The sequence below is a fragment of the Schistocerca serialis genome, chromosome 10 (assembly GCF_023864345.2).
Source record: "Schistocerca serialis cubense isolate TAMUIC-IGC-003099 chromosome 10, iqSchSeri2.2, whole genome shotgun sequence".
Taxonomy (NCBI): Eukaryota; Metazoa; Arthropoda; class Insecta; order Orthoptera; family Acrididae; genus Schistocerca; species Schistocerca serialis.
In genome coordinates this window covers 93,770,060-93,792,841 of record NC_064647.1, presented here as the reverse complement: position 1 = coordinate 93,792,841, position 22,782 = coordinate 93,770,060, and the positions used below count along the sequence as shown (strand labels likewise).

Below are 22,782 nucleotides of genomic sequence, written 5' to 3'. Positions count from 1 at the left end.
TCAATATACAGATTGAACAACATCGGGGAGAGGCTACAACCCTGTCTTACTCCCTTCCCAACCACTGCTTCCCTTTCATGTCCCTCGACTCTTATAACTGCCATCTGGTTTCTGTACAAATTGTAAATAGCCTTTCGCTCCCTGTATTTTACCCCTGCCACCTTTAGAATTTGAAAGAGAGTATTCCAGTCAACATTGTCAAAAGCTTTCTCTAAGTCTACAAATGCTAGAAACGTAGGTTTGCCTTTCCTTAACCTTTCTTCTAAGATAAGTCGTAAGGTCAGTATTGCCTCACGTGTTCCAGTGTTTCTACGGAATCCAAACTGATCTTCCCCGAGGTTGGCTTCTACTAGTTTTTCCATTCGTCTGTAAAGAATTCGTGTTAGTATTTTGCAGCTGTGACTTATTAAGCTGATAGTTCGGTAATTTTCACATCTGTCAACACCTGCTTTCTTTGGGATTGGAATCAACAGTATCATATGTTTAATCTGCACAAAATTGTGATGAGTCAGGGATTTGCAGACACACAGGAATAACTGCAGATTTCATTATGATATAAGATCGAAGGTGACTAACAGAAGTCATATGCAAATAAGAGTATGTACACTCAACTCTATGCAGTTATAATGGTCCAAGAGTTATAAAACCACATACTAACCGAACAGTTATTCACTCTAAGATAAGCTATTCATTCTAGGATAATATAAATAGCATAAGTTAGTGATAATATTTGCAGAAAATGCACATATGACTCTAGGTGCTGAAGATTTCCCCACTTGCTGCAGGCAAAACTCTAGACTAAGGCTGCGTTCACACTGTGTATTTTTTCCCCTTGGTGATCTTGTCCCCAGTGGCAAAGGGATCTTAATTCATTAGCAGCTGAAGGTCGAAGATAACACAGGTGCAGCCAGAAGTTTTTCACCATTATCCAATTAGAACCGTCTTATGTAACAATGATTTCATTGTTATCTTAGTTATGTTTTCACATTATGGTGACGCGTCGAATTTTGAGCACATTGTAATAGGGTGGACATTGACTCTCCCTAAGAATATCGACTGGCACTTAGTAAAGGTTTTTAATTACAATAATAAAGAACGTCCCTGAAAAACTTCTATTTACAGATTGAGTAATAACATGTATCACTATCAAAGAACATTTCAGGCAACAATTACAAAACAGAATACAGTTTCACATTAATATAATACACTCCTGGAAATTGAAATAAGAACACCGTGAATTCATTGTCCCAGGAAGGGGAAACTTGATTGACACATTCCTGGGGTCAGATACATCACATGATCACACTGACAGAACCACAGGCACATAGACACAGGCAACAGAGCATGCACAATGTCGGCACTAGTACAGTGTATATCCACCTTTCGCAGCAATGCAGGCTGCTATTCTCCCATGGAGACGATCGTAGAGATGCTGGATGTAGTCCTGTGGAACGGCTTGCCATGCCATTTCCACCTGGCGCCTCAGTTGGACCAGCGTTCGTGCTGGACGTGCAGACCGCGTGAGACGACGCTTCATCCAGTCCCAAACATGCTCAATGGGGGACAGATCCGGAGATCTTGCTGGCCAGGGTAGTTGACGTACATCTTCTAGAGCACGTTGGGTGGCACGGGATACATGCGGACGTGCATTGTCCTGTTGGAACAGCAACTTCCCTTGCCGGTCTAGGAATGGTAGAACGATGGGTTCGATGACGGTTTGGATGTACCATGCACTATTCAGTGTCCCCTCGACGATCACCAGTGGTGTACGGCCAGTGTAGGAGATCGCTCCCCACACCATGATGCCGGGTGTTGGCCCTGTGTGCCTCGGTCGTATGCAGTCCTGATTGTGGCGCTCACCTGCACGGCGCCAAACACGCATACGACCATCATTGGCACCAAGGCAGAAGCGACTCTCATCGCTGAAGACGACACGTCTTCATTCGTCCCTCCATTCACGCCTGTCGCGACACCACTGGAGGCGGGCTGCACGATGTTGGGGCGTGAGCGGAAGACGGCCTAACGGTGTGCGGGACCGTAGCCCAGCTTCATGGAGACGGTTGCGAATGGTCCTCGCCGATACCCCAGGAGCAACAGTGTCCCTAATTTGCTGGGAAGTGGCGGTGCGGTCCCCTACGGCACTGCGTAGGATCCTACGGTCTTGGCGTGCATCCGTGCGTCGCTGCGGTCCGGTCCCAGGTCGACGGGCACGTGCACCTTCTGCCGACCACTGGCGACAACATCGATGTACTGTGGAGACCTCACGCCCCACGTGTTGAGCAATTCGGCGGTACGTCCACCCGGCCTCCCGCATGCCCACTATACGCCCTCGCTCAAAGTCCGTCAACTGCACATACGGTTCACGTCCACGCTGTCGCGGCATGCTACCAGTGTTAAAGACTGCGATGGAGCTCCGTATGCCACGGCAAACTGGCTGACACTGACGGCGGCGGTGCACAAATGCTGCGCAGATAGCGCCATTCGACGGTCAACACCGCGGTTCCTGGTGTGTCCGCTGTGCCGTGCGTGTGATCATTGCTTGTACAGCCCTCTCGCAGTGTCCGGACAAGTATGGTGGGTCTGACACACCGGTGTCAATGTGTTCTTTTTTCCATTTCCAGGAGTGTACAAAAAGCAAAGTTGTCTGTAATGAAGAAGTAAGTTGAATTAGTGCAGTCATTGTTTTGAAAAACCTGGCACTACGCTCACTACCTCCAATTCATTATAAACAAGCTCTCGTATTTTAAGTTTCACAAACATTTGCCGCTGAACTGGAGGATAGTTTATTGCACTCCTGAGACTCATCAGGAAGTGGTATGTATCATCGTTTACGGTCATGTCTTGATGTGCCTTCATCACAGCTAATTTGTCCTTTTTGAGCTTTAAATATTCTTCTTCAATATTTGGCCCACTTCTTTTTTTTTTTTCCTTTGTGATACTGTACTTGCCAGTGGCGACGTTTCATCAACTGCCACTAATGATAATATATCAGACTGATCTCGTTCATCTTGTGGACTAGAGTGGTCGTTAAACGAAAATTCTGGAGGTGGTTGAGATTGACTTGCTGGTTCCGTTTCTGATGACAACGAACTCTGCATTGCTCTTGGAATTAAAATATGTGGAAACTGCATCATTACTGTCATACTATCCGAATTTCTGATACTAAATTGATGGACACAAATTAATGTCATGTATATGTTATTCTGCATTCATTAAAGTAAGAACATCGCAAAAAGATGTCACAGACAACAGATTATAGTAACGTGCCACAGCATTACTTTACAATGCATTGTCATCTGGTAGGGAAACATTTCCATCCCTCAGTGACACTCATATCTGTCTCCGTTTACAAGTAAATGCGATCTATTCAGTGGTGGCAATGCCACGATCGCTGACAAGCTATTGTTGTAAATGCATGTAAATACGGTAGATGAAATAAAAGTAATTTCGCATGTATCATTGTAATAAATGTAATTTTTCCTCACTGACTGTGAAATGTGAGGTAACTTCTCAAAATAAAAGACGTGTGCAGTCAGACTTGTGATGAAAGCAGAAGGGAGACGAGTGATGCGTGTACTGCAGAAGCTGTAGTGCTGCTCCACAGGCTCGCGCCTGCGGTCGGCTCGCGCCGGCAATATTAAACGCTCGGGATGTCGCTGGCTCGGCTGCGGGAGGCTGACGCCGTGTCGGCGTGGCCCGGCCGCCAGTGTGAACACCGCAATTCAAAACCATGTGTTTGATATCAAAGCGGGCAGCGGCCCGGCCAGGCTCGGCTCGGCCCGGCCGGCAGTGTGAATGCAGCCTTATAAGGTTGCAGCAATAGGCCTTTTATTATGCTTATTGTTAAATGCATTGTATAAACTGCTATCTTTAGTACTGGATTATTATGGATAATAATAAAATTAATAATAAAAATAATCCATAATGTAAACTAAATACAGGTGTCAACTTTATTTCAACAAAAAGAGTTCCACATTTTCCAGTTCCTGATTTCCCCAAATCAGTTTTTGTTCTTTCATCAAGTTGTATCTGCCCTGAGACATTCAATTGTTACCAACATCTGACATGACCTTGTGTCATGGCATCTCACTTAATGATAACATCAAGTCTGTGAGAAATCCTTGTCAGAACACACTTCAAACCATTAGTACTGTAATGAAATGTCAACAGATTTTGATAGCAATGATGCTCCATGTTTCAAACCAGCACTGGCAGTATCTTGTCGCAGTACTACTTTGAACACAAATTAGTTTAAAAGAACTGAAGCCTGAATATTTAATTCTGATCTACAAAACAAAGATGGACCCCTCTGCACATTTTTCAATAAAGGAATGAAATATGCCTTCAGTTTTGTGTGACAAATTCACAGCTATTTCACCAATTCAAGAACAATAATAAAGATTCCTGAGGTTTGCAGCCATGTCAGAGGCAGCTGCAATCAAATAACAAACAATACACCGATTCAGTGTGCTTCTTTGTATTTCCTCAAACAACTTCACAATCAATTGTTTCTGAAGCAGGATCCTGGAGAGATGTGTGAGTCAGAACATTTCCTTCCATAAATAAACAATTCAGGTCCCCCCAGAGCCTCTCAAATTCAGTTTCCCTGAGAAGCAATGGTCAACATATAAGTGATAATCAGTTTCTCAATATACATTCTGAATCATGTGTGGAGCCACAAACACAAGTGCATTAGACAAGCTTGAACTGTTTTTGGCAATGGAGGCACATACACAAAGTCTTTCATATAACCCTACAAAAACAAATCCATGGGAGTCAGATTCAGATATCTACGTGCCTCTGTATTATCGAACTAACACAAGAGGGCTAAAGGCCTGGCCAGACAGAATGCGGCCTGGCCGTCCGGCCTGTGGCCTTGAACCGCAGCCGGCAGGCCGCACTGTTGAATCGCTCGTTATTGTATGGTGGCGGTCACACAGGGTGCGGTTCTGACGCACCGGCAACCGGCCTGACGCAGCGGCCGCCGCCGGGTTGTCACAGACTACAGATTTGCCGCAAGCCGGAGCAGCTGCTTGCCTCTGTTGGCGCACTCAACTGCTCTCTGGTCACACTGGAAGCGGCGCCGTGAGGCAGTTTTTGCCTTGCAGCTCGTAGTGCATGCATCATGGACACAGAAAGACTTTATAGAGGAGGTGAGGGAGTAGAACTTTTTGTATGATACACGTAATCCTGATTTGGAGGTAGAATACCTTTGCCCTCGATATACTCTTGATAGAGAGCTGAATTCTCAAAAATAGTGTTGTCACTGTGACGTCCATAACTTCCAATATTAACTACTGTAAACTTGTAGTATGGATCAACGATCGCCAGGAGAACTAGCGAAAAGAATTGTTTATAACAGAATAACTGGGATCCACTATTCTTCGGGCATTTTAAGCTGATATGCTTTCCATCTATGCTTCCAAGGCAGTTCGGAAACCCCCAAAGTTCTAGAAATCCTTCTTCAGATTTCTTCCACATCTCTGTGGTAGGGTTAGGTAAATACTTGGGTTGTAGAACAGTCCATATTGCCTGGCACACTTCTTTCACAATTTCTGAGACTATTGAACGTCCTAATCGAAAAGAAAAAGCTATGGTCTGGTGACTGTCGCCTGTAGCCTGTATCTGGAAAAGATTAAAATAAATAATGCCGATAGAATGAATAGATAACTTAACGACCAAAGATATGTTTGTTTAAATCAATGACAATGTAATGAATACAATGAAACAGAACAATCTATTTAGTAGAAAGTTCTCTCTAGCGGGACATACGGAACTAGATGTTAGTATCGTTCGCTGTATTTGTAAACACTGCAGATAAATTTATCACTCCACTCGTAACTACATTGTGGGATAGCACTTTCTTCCGCCGAACCTTTCATATGATACAGCAAAACTGAAATGGAATAATTTATATGACTTCTGTATGAAGCCAGAGAGGCCACAAATGGTAAAACTTAACTCAAACAAATGGCTAGTCTGTGCCTTGTATCAATTGGCTTTCTCTAGTTCGTTGTGCACTTCTCAGTGCTACCTTTTTATCAGGCGATGCAGTTCCTCGAAACATTCTCGCGAAATACAAAAATATTTGAAGTACCTATCTTCGTCAGACTCTAGTTCAATACACAGATGATGGTATTCTAACTTGCTATTAACATCGTGCGCGCGCACACACACACACACACACACACACACACACACACACACACACACACACACACACACACACACACACTGAAGAGTAAATACTTACAGGGCAAGACTTGACGGAGTAGTGAGTGATAGGTTCACCATTATCTGCAGGCACCTGCCACCGGAGCTCGTACCGGTTTGGGTACGGAGACACAACCACCTCATTCTCAGTTCCGGACGTGGCAGATAGCGGCAAACCCAGTAGCCGCGGCTCCTCTGGTGCTGATATCCGTGGGGTTGTGTGTGTCTGCTGTGATGACCACGGACCGAAACCGACCTCGTTCTGAGCCGCAAACCGGAAGTTGTACCTGGTCTGGGGCTTCAGGTTCTCCAGAATGTATGGAGAGTCTGAAACATTAAGGGCAGAGCTGGTGAGTCACCGAGCAGATGGCCACAAGTTCTGGAGCAGCTTCATCCATTATGAGAAGTGTGCACTGTATGAGGATTGGAACTTTAAACAGTGGTAACTTTATTTACTCTGATACAAAATAGATACAAGTTTCAAAACTTTAATATCCTTCAAATTTGCCACCAGCATTGTACACAACCCACTGCCCCTGAAATGGAAGTCACAGGATACCTTTAGCTGTGCCATTTGTGTTGATGGTTTAAGTGACTCAGTCTAATAACCTGACGAATCTGTGTAACAGTTTTGAAGTGAACATCACGAAGTACCTCTTTCATTTTAGGAATTGATACAAAATCACATGACTTAATTAAGCTTCTGGCAGGTGATACAGCAGTTAACAGTCCTATCAATCGAACAAATCCGACACAACCTGACCTGTATGCACCAGAGCACTGTCCTGGAAAGTGATGGTTAGGTTTTGCAGAAAATTACCCACTTTTTTTCTCAGAGCTCATCAATGTGTGTGCCCAAAAATGTCCAGTAACACAATGAACTGACAGTCTACCATTGTAAAACAACATATGTTAGGATAATACCATCACAATCAAAGACAAGAACCACTATAGCCTTCACACTGCTACGGTTATGACAAACTTTCGATTGTCATGGTGACCAATAATGATGCAATTTTTTTTATTGGTGTTTTAGGTGTCTCTCATACTATTTGGTGCATGTCTCATCCACAGTAAAGATATGATGTAAGAAAGCCTCTCCTTCGTGTTCCAAGTGTTCAGTGTTGGTAGAAGCAGCATCCTACCAGGGTCATTTTAAAATTTCTGACAAATAGTGCAGGACCCATTGACATGCAATTCTTAAGTCCAGACATTCCATTGGGATGTAAAGCACCATTATATGCACTAATCCTGTCTCTGAGGCCAGCTCATGAATTGTTTTGCGTTGATTTTATCGAGTAATGCAATACCATATTTATCCAAATGCAAGCTGGCCTTTTTTTCAGATTTCAGTGGTCCAAAAATGCACCTGCAGCTTTGATTCAGGGCCAAAGCCTAAGAAGTTCCCAAAAATGCTGCTAGCATCTACCACAATAAGTTATTTTGCCACAGACATCATTGTGTTGGTGTGAGTATTGAATGTACTTATTTTTTATCATGGGGGAAATTCAAATTTAATATTCCCCATCTTCAAATTTTTCAAATATTCATAGCAATAAAATAAATCTCTTTACATATACACCATCAAAATGGACATTTTTCAAGAACCTTGCAGAAGTTGGCAAGCATGGTAAGTACATTTTGACATTTCGACAGCTCCTGCTCATTTGGAAACTGTTGGCACACATCTTTTTACAATTAGCTGTTTCTCAATGCTGCCAATATTCACAATGTAGCAATAAGAAGTGTTTCACTGCCTTAATTTTTCATATTCATATGAGTACAAACAAGTTCCACTTTTGAACATGAGCATCCTTATAAACCTTGGTTTTCTGCGAGAGATGTCTACCACAGCACATGATCGATATGAATCGCATTAACTGCACTGCACGTAATGTATGGAACTTTTCCACTAACACCCCCCCCCCCCCCAATCTTCACTTTAATTTCTTCCAATGAATGGCCAATGAGAGCAGTGCTCATTACAACATTTGCAGACAGTATATTCAGATTACATCCTTTGTCTCAGTCTACTTTACTACTTTTGTAAAGTGTCAAGTTTTAGTCTACCACGATGAACCGTGTTCACTATATTGCAAAGTTGAAAAGAGAAGTGATTTCTCTCACAGAGAAAACATGAAATTGTGCTGCAGATCAGTGACACGGGATCAACAAAACTACTGTGAGATTGTGATGGCAGCAAAAGGAAGAACTTTTAGCTTGCTCCAGCATACGAAAAACATTTTTTGCACCAAAATATGACCGCTATTATACATTACAAATTGTGCTGAATGTTTTTTTAGGAAGCAGTGACAGATGTGCTTACCCATGAGTGCAGAAAATATCCGAGTTAAAACACATTAAGCTGCTTGACAGCAGTAAATCATGAATTTTAAAGAAGTCGCAACTGGATTGCCCAGTTCATGAAATGTTGGGCATTTTCTCTTCATGGGCTCACTTCAATTGCACAAAAACTGCCAGAAAACTATGAGGAAAAACTTGTCTAATTTCAGCATTTCGTAATCGCACGGCACACTGAAAATAATTATCTTCTTGGTCCGATATGTGATGCGGACCACATTCCACTGTATTTTGACACGCCAACAAATTGCATGATAGAAGAAAAGTGGAGCAAGGATGTCAAGATACTGTTCACAGGTGGTGAAAAGCAGCAAACCTGTCACACTTGCCTATACAGCCGATGGCAATAAACTACCGTCATTCATTGTTTTTAAACACAAGACGTTACTAAGTCACAGTCATTTCCAAATAATGTTATTGTATGTGCTAATGAACGTGACTGGTTCACGGAGAACTTGGTATTACATTGGAAACATCATCCTGGTGCCTTGTTCGGTTTGCCAAATATGCTTGTACTAGTACTATAGTCATACAGGGGTGCAAAGCTCATTACAACATTTGCAAACAGTACATTCAGTTTGCATCCTTTGTTTCAGTCTACTTTACTACTCTGGCTCTAACAGAAAATTAGTAGAGGGCAGAATGAACTTCGGGGTAATTCAAGGAGGGTTGACATCAATTCTGCAGCCATTACATGTTAAACAAATCATCTAAGAATAAGCTTAAAAATATGTATATGCAATGGCTAATGAAAAAACATATGCAATTAACACCTACAGGGCTTGCTAAACACGTAAGCTCATGTGAGTGGATTGTCCAGTCTAGAAAAGATATCCCGGATAAAACTGTCTGTCACACATTTTTTTAAAAATGCTGTGTTTCTAATGCACTTGATGGCACTGAGGATGATGCTCTCTATGAAGGGAGTAGTGACAAGGAATTGAGTGACAAAAACTCAGAATCACCCAAGTAATGATCAAAAACAGTATGTACATGTTTACAATAGTAAAATATGATCTCTTTTTGTACTTTCGCTTTTCATTTCTAAGTCAGTTTTCTTTATAGATATGTGATGGTATCCAACTAGTCAGTGAGCCTATGCTACTACCAATGAGAAACACATGGTGTTTGTGTTCCTTATGTGTGTGTTTATGTGATAGTTATTTACATCTTTGTGTTCTATTATGTGCTGCAAATTTGTATTCTTGTTTGCCACATTAATGGAGGCTTTTCCAAAGTGACACTCGCCTCTGAATCACCACTGTCAGCCTACCTGCATGAAGTTCCTATTATGGCCACCTGTATTCTTGGCAGCCACGTCCATATTTGTTTGTCGAACAACACTGAAAGATGTAGGAAACGCTGCATGAGAATGATTTTCTGCAGTGATGGAAATACTTTCATTTCATGTCCTGTACATATCACTTGAGATGTTAATGATTTTGTGTAGACAGATTATATTGTTTAGAATCTTAAATACGTAATCTACTTAAGTACCCTGTCTAAATTCACCAGAGAATATGTAGATTGCTTTTTGCCAAATTTATTTCCTTTAAATCAATTGTGAAACTCTGTCAAGCCAAAATGTTAAATTTCTTGGATGAAAAGACCATATTTCATTGAAAGACAAAAATACTTCGGATGAAATTCATGTGACACAGAAAGACTGACATACAACTCGGATACGAGTTGCGATACAATATGGAAAAGTCTTAGTGGCCCCAGCTGCCCTAGTCCTGCTCAGAATATTTCAATAGATATCACAAATTGTCACTGGTGTCACTGTTTGCAATGTAATAGTAACTTTAAGTATCCAAAAGATAAATTTAAGTCCATTCGAATTACTACAAATTAATACTAGTCCCCGCAAATCTCCGAGAGGTGGGGCCACTTTATACTTTGTCCATCATATGATAAGAGAGTGATTTTTAAGTGTGGCTTGAAATGAGGGTACCATCCCCCTCCCCACCCCAAGCCTCATTTTTGGGATGCAGCTCACATCTGAGGTCAGCTTACATGTGGGCAAATACAATACCCACAGACACCTGTTCTTTACTGACAGGCTGTCAACCTGGCCAACAAATGTCTGCCAGGTTCTGGTGGCTCTTGCTGAATGCTTTTACCCACCTTAGCACTGATCCGTAAGGCAATTCATGTTATCTGGAAGCTTCCTGAAGACCTTGATGAGTCTATCGCATTGTGTGTTTTCTGACACAATTAATTTTTATCTGACTCCATCATTCTAATTTCAAATGCATTGTGACAGCACTATATTAGAATGTATGCTACACAAGACCCCGTTCTTCTCATAGCTGCACAAGCACTTAATGTATGAAGGGAGAGTACAGTGGTACAGGGGTAATGCAGGTGGTATATGGATATTATCTGATTCTGTTGTGTTGCATCTTTATGGCAGTGTTGGCACTATTTTTAAGTTCCAACTCTTGTAGGTCAACACTTGCTCACATTTGTCGTAGAGAGCAATAGATTCTTACCGACTGGCCATGTCCTGTTAAGTGCATCTTCCCAGCCTTGACTGTCTTGCTTGTACTGAACGGCATAGTTCTTTGTCGGAAGGCCACCGTCATTTCCAGGGCCGAAGAATTTAAACGTCACAGTTGTGGCTGGAACATAAAACTGATTATGATGTACATTTCTAAATTGTCTATTTCTGTTTTTAGTCTTTATGCTTCTAAAAAATGCGTCCTAATTTTGATGCCTGCACTTTAGTATGTTTCGCAATTTTTCTGAGATAGAGGAGTGTATTTCACTGGGTACATAATCTTATAATGCAGAACGTTACTGGGCATTTAATTCTGTCACTTTTGTATGTAAATTGAGATAAATCATTACAGACTTACTTTTTACAGTAATGTTGGCATAAATAACACTTCTGCATGTGATCCTGTCACATCCAGAACTGGCTATTAACAATTCTCTCTACTTATTTTTTCTGATGAAAACATAAAACTGAAATGTTTTAAACAACTATTTCATTTAATGAAATTAATATCTATAAATTCAAATTACTGAAACAAGTTAAACTCATTCTTTAATGTCCACTCGCATATATCTCAGTAATTTACAATTTTTGTACCTTAGTTATTATATCTTTGAACTACAGTGTGTTGAAAATTTATCTTGGGAATGGCATCAGTGCAAGCAGAGGCAGTGTGAAAACAAGTTCAAATATGATGTATAAGTACAGATATAAAGAAACACAAATTGGAGTTTGACTGGATTCAGTGTTACTGACCAAGGGTTCATGAATTGTAAATAAATTAGTATGTCTACCAAAAATGGAAGTTAAAATTATAGATTAAAATCGCCAGTTACATGAAATCAACTTTTGTCAAGAGCTATGATTCAAGAAATAAGTAAAATTAAGTTGCCTCTCCTTTCCTCAAATAATTTTTAAAACATTGCAACAAACTCATTAATTTGCAGTTAATTGCAATTACAGCTGAAATCCCAATAAAATTAATAGTCGAGAACAGTGGCAAAAAGTGTTCTGGTCTCAGTACAGCACAATTATATAGACTACACATCTCTGTCTAGGGTTTAGAATGGATTTTTATATTCTGGTGCAAATATCTATAAAGTGCTGGTGGACGTCAGTTAGGAAGTTGAAAATCCTCAAATATTTAAGCACAAAGAAAAAGAATACCTCACTAATTGCACCTACAAATTATCAGAATATTTGGATGCAGGAATGTAAACTCTGCATACCTTTAACATTTGTATTGCAAAGGTCCTGACTTTGAAAAGTACCAGGTGGTTATAATTTAAACTTTATTTTACACGTTATAACACGGAAACAAGTAACCGTACGAGTACCAAACTTGGTAGCATTAATGTACAGAGTATGGAGTGCATGATTTCCATGTGCCACAGTGCCACTGCCCAGTTCCAAACTATGGCCACCAGGTGCTGTGATCAGTCATTGTGATTAAGAGTCTCACACACCTGATCAGTCACAGTGCGCTTGTTAACGTGTCAACAAGAGCTTGGACAAAAGGAGCAGGGCATTATTGGTGAAGCTCTATTATCAAAACAACAATAATGCTGCAGTGGCACTTTGAGAGTATCGCTGGCTGTAAGGATTACAGAAGGATCCTCTTTCTCCACATGCTGTGAAGAGCAAGATGAAGAAGTTAGAATAACTGGAGGAATAGCTGGAGAACTGGGCGCCACTCCGGGAAGAGGCTGATGACCGGTTGCACCACAGGTGGTTGATTAAATCGCGGTTGCTATGGTAGACAACGCCTGATCATCAGACAGTGCAGCCACGGCAGCTGAACATCCCGTGCTCCACTGTAAGGAAGGTGCTTCAAACCATTCTCAAATGGTATCCGTACAAGAACCATATCGTACAGCAGTTTGCACCACAGGATGCACAATGACATGTTGACCTCATTGTCCACTTTCTCGCAAGGATTGAAGATGATGCGGGCTGGCCCTAGACCGTCCTATGATCTGATGGGCGAGGTGAACGAACAGAACTCCCGAGCGTGGGGATCTTCACCTCCAATCATTGTGCATGAAGTTCATATGTATGGTGAACGTGTCACCGTATGGTGTGGCTTCACAGCTACATTCATCATTGGCCCATTCCTTTTTGAACAGGTTGGCGTTCGAGGATCAAAGATGTGCAGTGTGACTGGCCAGCATTACTGCGATTTGCTTCGCAGAATGGCATACCAGCCTTACAGAGAGAGAGACACATTGAACTCAACAGTTTTCATGTAAGATGGGGCCCCACTGCACATCGCTCATGAATTTCACCTGCTTCTCCGAAACACATTTGGAAATGATTGAATTATCAGCCGATTGTTTCCAAATGCTTGGCCAGCCCGATCACCTGATCTCACTCCCTGCAATTTCTGGTTGTTTTCCAGGGCTTTCCAGGAGAACATTCACATGTGGTGATCTGAAGCGCATCATATAAGGAGAGGTAGCCAGCCTACCTATGGACAAGTTCCATTTTGCTATGCAAAATGCAGTACTGTGCTTTCAGACTCTTCTGGACACTGATGGGTGCCCTATTGAGACCCTTTTGTAGCAATAATGGTACTGGTATCTAATGGTATGTTGTACCATAGCAGAACAATCAAAGTGTTTGAATTGAATTAATTCTCCATTATTTCTCTTCCTCGTGTTCTTAACATTAATGCTGCCAAGTTTGGTCTTTGTACGGTAATTAGTTTCCGTGTTATAATGTGTTGAATAGATAAAGTTTATTTATAACCACCTGGCATATAGGGAGTTGATAGTGAAAAGTTATGCAAATGCTTTGATTACTGAATTAGTTGAAAACAGCATCTGAGGCCTGCAGGAGAAGAAAGAGTAGTATCTCCAAAGTAGCTGTTTTATACCTAATATTTGCACATAAATTAATCTAGAAGTAATTACCGCAACTGTCAATTTGAATAGAACAGCGTCAGTCAGAATTTGTTGGTAACATACAACACAGAAGCTGCTTCTGCCTAAAATCACACACGACTAACAAACGAACACAACAAACATGACATAAAATACAACACTAACCTAGAAATTTGTCATACAAAACAATAACAACAAAAACACAGATAAAAACAATGCACGACAACCATCATTAAAATCTATTACAAAATAGCAGGGCAAAAACATTTTTAAAGGACTTGGATAGTGCGGCTGGGTGACCACTTTTTAATAATGGCTAATCCAGCTGGTTCTCAGTCCACAATAACCTCCCTCACAACATTCTGAAAATAGTGAGACACAAAAGAAAAGAAACAATACATAAAATCCTGAAACCTATACCATCTTAATTTGTCATTTGATATTGAACATTTCAAATGGAAGAAAGAGAGCAGTCCTCAAGTCAGAAATTAAAACACCTAAATTAAAATATGGTGCATCAATATTCATGATTTGCAAGTTTTACAAACAGGTGGGTCCTCCTATCACATAACAAAGACATTTTCAGGAGACACTTTACCAATTTTAAACACATTAAGGGTTATTTCCTCTCCTCATTGAGGCTAGGAGGAGGTGAGCCAAAGGTACTTTGTAGATTTTGCCGGCTGTACGGAGCCTGCTGCTCGTCACTTCAAACCTCTGAGCCTCATGTTAACATTAGGGTCCCACGGTCACACGGTATGTGCCAAACATTTGCAAAATATGTTGACTAAAGTTATCTATCTTTTTCTGTACCATCACTTTGAAACCAACGCACTTGGGAGGGAACAAACTGATCCCAACAATTTCACCACTTTTTAAACGCATTCTGGAAGCCTCTCTTCGCTAAAGTATTTAGTAACCTCCACCATGTCAAATCTTCATCCCTTCAACTTGATTTTCATCTTGGGGATGAGGGAAAAGTATTGAGGATTGTGTTCAGCTGTCATTTCATTTTTAGTCAAAAATTGCTGAATCATGGAGGTCTTATGCAGTCACAAATTGTCATTGTGGAGTACCCAATCAATCACACACAACTTCTGTGACAGAGAACTAGTTGGAAAGCTATACAATAAACTGGGGACTGGGCTTTAAGTGGAAAATGCGTAGTGCTGTGAGTAAAAATATGAACCTGAAAATCGGTACCAAATGTGGAAATTCATGCAGATACTACTACAAGGAATGGCCATTAATTACAATCTCTTAACAGCATAATGTAAAAATTTTTATTTTAGTAGATGCGTCGACAGAACCAGTATTTATGAAGGAACTAAGGATGCCCTGACCACACAAATGAGGGATGCTATGAAGATGGTCACCTCTAATTATTTATCATTGCATTTGTATTCCAAGGGCTTTCTTGAATTATGTAATTTACATCTAAAAACCATAAGTAGCATATACGGTGAGCAAGTAAGACAGGCTTCAATAGTAAGAGCTCACCGGTCATGACGTCCATCTTAACCTGCAGGACGGCAGACGGCACGCGAGCCTCCCTCAGCATGATCTCGTGAACGGCAGTCCCATGCTTGTTGGTGGCAGTGCACTTGTAATTGCCGTACATTTTGCGGTTGAATGGGATTACCTGCAAATTGATACAAAAAATGAATGGCATACATCTAAATGAAATCAATCAGTCTTTCCTTCTCAGCCCATACGGTAAGTCTCATCTGACCTGGGCTTCTTAACTGTACCTCTTTCCCTTAACCTCTCCAGTCCTCCTCCTTCACCCCTCTTCCTTCCCCTTCAACTGTTCTGCCAGAAGAAGAAGCCACTGGTTCAAGCTTGTAAGAGTAAACCTTTGTATGTGTGTGTTTTCTCCTGCATGGTGAGTACATTGTTTTATCTATCCAATTACATTGTAAAGGGAAATTGAGCGTCTCTATTTGATAACTTTGCCTACTACCTAAAGAGGACACAGAGACTGCCTCGTAAACAAAATTTCTTTATTGTATTTTCCATCAACAAGCCACGCTAATGCTAGTTTCGAACTGGACATTCCTCATGCTATGGGCATTGTTAACAGGAAATGGGACTGTGGGAAAGTCAGTAGGATACTTTTTGGGTTGAAATTAGTAAAAAAAAGAACTGAAGTGTGAATGTTCAACAATAGTATATAAAATATGCTTTTTCAATATCGATGGTAGGCAATGAAAACCTTGTAACTCTACATATCTGAGAAAACCCACAATTAAAATAACCAGTAACTCCCTAACAGAGAGAGATTGGAAGTGCATGGATTTCTCTAATCTCTATGCTTCTGTTTCACAGTTATACATATCACAACTTTCTGTATCACTTTAAATTATTTTCTTTATTTTTTTAAATTTTATTTTAAAGAAACGAAAAACTGAACAAGATGAAGTTACGAAGTGTGTAATGCACGAACAACTAGTTTCCAATATCATATCTTTTTATTTTTTATCATTATTAATTTCTATTAATGTTTTCTTTTCGTCATTAGTAATAAGAAATTTGTACATTGCCACAGAACACGGCAAGGATACACTTTTAAAATTATATCTGTAACTAAAGAGCAATGTAAGGAAAATATTCATTTTTTTAACAACTTCTGTTTCAGTTTCGCTTGAGAGTACTTATGTTTTACATCTCACACAAAAAGGATGTGTAATTTTTACTCATGCCTCAACAATGTGTGTAGTAAATACTATGGTGATAAAAATACAAGAAAAAATATACATTAAGAGTTATCATAGCTGCGAGAATATTTTTCTTTATTACGCCAATATTCATTCACAAGCATGACTTTTGCCTGCAATCATAAGAAGAGGCAGTAATTTCTGCAAGACATTTAAAAATATATATGTGTGAATCATCAAGATTTAGTGGATGGACTGCATGATTGGCAACCACAGAAAATTAGAGGTCAATTAATGATGTCAGCATAACTTGATAGTGACCTCTATTAAATATATTGTCACAGAAGAAGCTGAGTAGTACAGTCACTGTGATGTAGTGGTTATGATACTAGACTGTTGCAAGAGGGTTCACGAGTTCAAAACTCACCTGAAATGTAAAATTTTAATTCAGTTTGAGTACATTCTAGAAGCATCCACAAATGTCAAGAATCATTGTACTGGAATGTTCTGTAATAGTATATATGCTGTATGTGTTCTGGCTGGAGGCAGTTCGCTCCGCACTCTTGTATGTGCAAGTACTGAATAATCCTTCGTTAAGTGACATTAGTGTTCGTCATTGATCTAATTACACCTTCTTCTATGTGACATTATTCTGGTGGAGACACTGGATACTGGACCTTGTAATAGCGCACATTATCGACGATACAGTGGCTCCCACCAGGCCACGACAGAGCCACCGTTTACGTGGCGAGAAACCCGAGTTCGAGCCATATTCAACAGATCGCAATCTATCGGAGACATAAGAGGAGGTTGCAATGACAGCAACTGTATGCCACCACATGAGACATCCTTCCGGGTGCTCTGGTGTCGATGTCGGAGATCCAAACAAGGACTGAAGGTATATGAGCATATAGCCAAATTTAACAAACGGGATGACACCGTATGTTTGGCTAATGTATTTTTCTATTTGGAGGGCACCGCCAAGCAATGGTATGAGAACAACGAGTAGAAGTTCACAAGCTGGGAAGTACTCCAGGCGGAACTGCACAAGTATTTCGGCGACACACAATGACAGAAGTGCAAGGCTGAAGATAAATTAAAGTGCAGGGCACAGCGTCCAGGGGAAACTACAGCATCTTGGAGCTGTGTAAAATAGTGGATCCTAGAATGAAGGAGGAAGATAAGGTTGCACATCTCATAAAGGGTGTTGCTGAGGACATGTATCAAGCCCTATTCCTGAAGGACGTTTCAACAGCAGACGACTTCATAAAATGGTGCCAGTATATCGAGACAATGCATCAAAAAACAATTACATGCAAGAAGTTTGAACGGCTTCCAAATGTCGTATCGATGTCTGTGATGGAGGAAGGAATTGATTTCACAAGTGTTCTTTGGCAGATAGTGAGAGAGAAAGTTCAGAAGGCACTCGGATTGCACGGCGAGCAAAAAACCGAGACGCTTCAAGAGGTCATAAGAGAGGAAGTGGAACAGACATTGAACCCAATCTCTTGTCCTTCATTTCCCTTTAAAATGGTGAAAAAGTTGAGATCCAGGCGAAGTTACATTCCTACACTATCACATGAGGAACCTGTTTGGGCACCACGGAAGACTGACGTCTGGACAACCCAGGATAACCAACAAGTATGTTTCCACTGCGGACGACCGGGACATATGGTGCACTATTGTCGAGAAAGGCGGCGGATATTTGATGACACCTGCACCAGAAAACAGCAGACCGATCTTAGCCAACGCCAACTCCGGGACAATGAAGATGAACAAGAAGATGCAGAGGCAGGACGATGTAGGTCACCATTGCCGCAAGCTGGCCGCTGGAGAGGATGCTCCCAAACACTCCGATCAAGGTCTCCATCACCGTTTAGAAGCTCCAGCTGATCACCTAGCCGCTGCAACCTGGAAAACTACCGTATTTACTCGAATCTAAGCCTCACTTTTTTTCCGGTTTTTGTAATCCAAAAAACTGCCTGCAGCTTAGAATCGAGTGCAAAGTAAGCGGAAGTTCTGAAAAATGTTTGTAGGTGCCGCCACAACTAACTTCTGCTGTCGAAAATATGTAGCGCCACACAGGCTTGCTTCGCAGGCACAAAGATAAATACTGGCGCCAAAACCTCTGCGTCAGTAAAAAAATAAAATAAAATAAAAGGTGGAAGAAGAGCTTTTTTCTCCGCCCCGAGTTTCGACCACTGCATTTTCATACATTATCCAACGAAACAACGAAGTAAATACAAATTCCGTATTGTTCATCTGCGAATGTAGCAGCATTTCAATGTACTACGAAAATCCGACTGGCAAGACTGTTTAGGGTTTTTGTCAATATGGCTAACTCTATGTTCTGAATTTTTTCCTACCTGTGAGAAGAGATGGTTGCTAATAGGAACTTTTATGAATTGTGTATCACATGCAGTAGTCTCTTCACCATAAGAATAATACGAATATAAACATTTTGCGATGTATTCTTTCGTGTTTGCTACTATCTCATTTAAATCCTATCTGCCTAATAAACTACGAAACTAGAGTGAGACAACAGCAAACGCGGAAGAATATACATATCATGTCATGTTTATATTCGTATTATTCTTATGGCTAATAGTGATACAGTCAGAAATGAAGCACGGCAAGACTAGATTTTTAAATCTAAGATGACCAATTTCTGTGCAGAATGCAATGTAATGCACTAAAGCGGTGTCTGCAAAGATTTTCAAATGGGGAAAAATTTTCGCTGAACTCTCGTTCAGAACATCTTCTATCATACGCAGTCTATTATTTGGTTCTTGTTGATCATTATCAAAGAAAGCAGCAGTGTAAGTAACAACGAATAGCAGTCTCTTGCCTACGCTGCGGTAGCGCGCAGAAAAGCAAACCATGCCGCGAGCGGCGACAGGCCGTGAACACGCACTATCAGCATGCGACAATGCATCACACAGTACAGTAATGCATTTTCAGCTTAGAGTGACGTTAACACCTATAACAAAGAAAATGGCACTTATCAGATCAAAGAAAAATAAGCAATCAATTCAAACCAGACGAAGCACGTGAAAAAGGAAGGGTACCTGTATCAATACGGACGGAGCGCCTGACGCATAGCAATGGCTACCTTGTAAAGCTTAACTGCTAAGCTTATGGCTCGACCCAAACTACTGTAGTTGTATTGTCATTCATTCGACCTAAATTATGTCTCATATTAAAATGGACCAACTTTGTTTCGATTTGGAGGTGTGGCCTAAAACTTTTCTCTCTTCTTGAATTTCGAGCCTCAAATTTCAGGTGCGGCTTAGATTCGGGAAAATTTTTTTTCCTTGATTTTGAGTCTCATTTTTCAGGTGCGGCTTAGATTCGAGTAAATACGGTAAAGGGTACGACCTTCCTTGGAGGTGAGGCCGCCGAAGAGAAAAATCCTCCGCTGTCGATCACTACAAAAATGATAGGAAACTACGTCAATATCCTCATGGATATGGCTCTTGTGGACTATGGAGCATCATATTCAATCATTTCGGAGAAGTACCGTCGTCAGTTGCAGAAAACTGTATTCGCTGACAACAAAGCATCTCTGCTAATGGGAAATATGTAAAACCTACAGGAAGATGTGTCATTTGTGTGGGTATAAGTGGCCATACACAACCCTTAGAATTCATCGTCTTACAAGAATGTACTCATGATGGGACTTCTTGAAAGCTTCTCAAGCAATTATAGATCATGGTCGCTCGAAGATTATGCTAGACGAGATGAGATACCGTGGACAGGAAGATGTGCATCCGAGTGTGTGGAGACTGTGTGCTGGATGAAGTGATCGTTCCTGCAGTCAGCACTAGAAAGGTAACTGTCCATGTGTCATGCCATGCATCAACCCATGGATCTTGTAGTGGAATGTAAGAGAAGCATACCACTAAGAATAACTTGGTCATCCCAGCCTCTGTTGTCTCGTTTAAGAACGGATTCAGAGAATTGTGGATAGTTAACCGTAGCTGGGACCCGCAGATCCTTCCAAGACTCATGCGCATAGCAAATGCTGAGCCATTAATTGCCGAACAGCTGAGCATCATAGAAACCTCCCATGCCAAGTCTGTGGGCGAAATTGGCGCTACCACTACCAGACAAGATCTTCTAGCTCAACTATCACCAGATCTCACTAAGGAACAACAGAAGAAGCTACTTGCCATTCTTCAAGAGTTCTTTGAATGCATCAATCCACAGGTGAAGAGCAAATTAGACAAATTGACGGTGAAGCACCAGATTAGCACTGTAGACCGTCAACCAATAAGCCAGAGAGCATACCGTGTGTCAGCAACGGAACGTCGAATAATTCGCGACGAAGTAGAGAAAATGATGAAGAATGATATCATTCAGCCCTTGGCAGAGCCCATGGTCATCACCAGTGGTTCTCGTCAGGAAGAAGGATGACAGTTGGCACTTTCGTGTTGATTACAGGAAGCTTAATAAGATAACTAAAAAGGAGCAAAGAAATCAAAATACTTGGACACCTTGTGTCAAGTGAAGGTGTGTGGCCAGACCCAGAAAAAGGGAGATCCATAACGGAATTTCCTATTCCTAAAAGTATTAGAGATGTGAGAAGCTTCCTCGGATTATGTTCTTATTACTGTCGTTTTATCAAAGACTTTTGTATCAAAGCCAGGCCACTCCAAGAGTTGTTAAAAGCTGATGCTAAACTTATCTGAGGTCGTGCTCAACAAGATTCTTTCAATGTGCTGCGAGAAGCTCTGACGACTAACCCTGTACTTGGTCTGTATGATGAGAGAGCATCTACAGAACTACACACAGATGGCAGTGGTTATGGGATCGGTGCTGTTCTGGTGCAAATTTTGCATGGAAAATGCTTCTAGGACACTTGCAAAAGCCGAGAGAAACTACTCAACTACAGAAAGAGAATGTCTTGCTGTGATCTGGGCCATGTGCAAATTTTGACAGTATCTCTATAGAAGGCCATTCACAGTTGTTACAGACCATCATTCACTTTGTTGGTTGACAGGTCTTAAGGATCTAACAGGACGACTCGCCGGGTGGGCACTACGTCTTCAAGACAATACCATAGTGTACAAAAGTGAAAGAAAACACTAAGATGCCGACTGTCTCTCAAGAAACCCTGTGCAAGACCATCAAGACTTTGATGAAGATAGTGACTGTCTCGCTGCACTCCAGGATCTCTCTGCTGAGCAGAAGGAGGACACCAAGATATCTCAAATTATGCTTGCTTTAAATTGGTCAGAGGATGTGAAAGGACAATTTAAGGTAGTTAATGGATTACTTTGCAAGAAAAACTTCGATCTGTTTGGAAAGAGGTGGCTACCAGTGATTCCTAAACACATGCGCTTAAATGTTCTGCAGAAATTCCGTGAGACACCTGAAGCCGGACATTTAGGATTTATTAAGACATATGATAGAATCCAATTTTTCTGGTCAGGTTTATTTAGGAGTGTCCATCACAATGTGTCGCACTGTTGAGAGTGCCAGAGGAGAAAGGCAGTTCCTCAGAAACCACCTGGCCAACTCATACCAATTCCACTAGCCAAAATGCCTATCCAGTGTGCTGGGATTGACCTCCTCAGACGATTTATAACGTCTGCTAATGGCAATAGATGTATTATTGTTTGCACTGATTATCTGACACACTATGCCATTACAAAAGCCATGAAAACAGCCAAAGCATTGGAGGTAGCCAAATTCATCGTGCCCCAAGGTCATTAATTACAGATTGAGGGAAAGTTTTTCAATCGAATCTAGTCACAGAGATGAACTCTCAGTGCAACATTATTCATCACATGACAGCAGCCTACCATCCGCAAACTAACGGGCTTACTGAACGCCTTAATAAGACCTTGGCCGACACGCTATCAATGTCCATTAATGTTGAGCAGAGCAACAGGGATGAGGCGCTACCTTTCGTGATGTTTGCCTAGAACACCGCCAAACAAGACACCACAGGATTTATGCCATTTTTCCTGGTGCATGGGTGTGAGGCAACTACGACGATGGACACTGTGTTTTCATTACATCCTGATGACATGGACGACGACTACATCGGCCAGGTGTTAACCAGAGATGAGAAAGCTCGGCAGATAGCTAGACTCTGCACACTGCAGACTCAAGAAAACAATCACCGAAGCTATGACGCAGGCTACTGCCCTGTTGTTTACCA

The 22,782-nt window shown here is 41.2% G+C and overlaps 1 protein-coding gene across 2 annotated transcripts in view; it reads right to left on the bottom strand.

Annotated features, from left to right (window-relative positions):
* The window catches only part of LOC126425011 (fasciclin-2), a 927,523-nt gene that overhangs the window by 86,560 nt on the left and 818,181 nt on the right, over positions 1–22,782 (bottom strand). For both annotated transcript variants that reach the window (XM_050087916.1, XM_050087917.1), the window contains exons 10-12: positions 15,457–15,598; positions 11,070–11,198; positions 6,254–6,540 (exon numbers count right to left, since the gene is read on the bottom strand). In XM_050087916.1, coding sequence (XP_049943873.1) covers positions 6,254–6,540; positions 11,070–11,198; positions 15,457–15,598 — 558 coding nt within the window. The remainder of the gene's footprint in view (positions 1–6,253; positions 6,541–11,069; positions 11,199–15,456; positions 15,599–22,782) is intronic.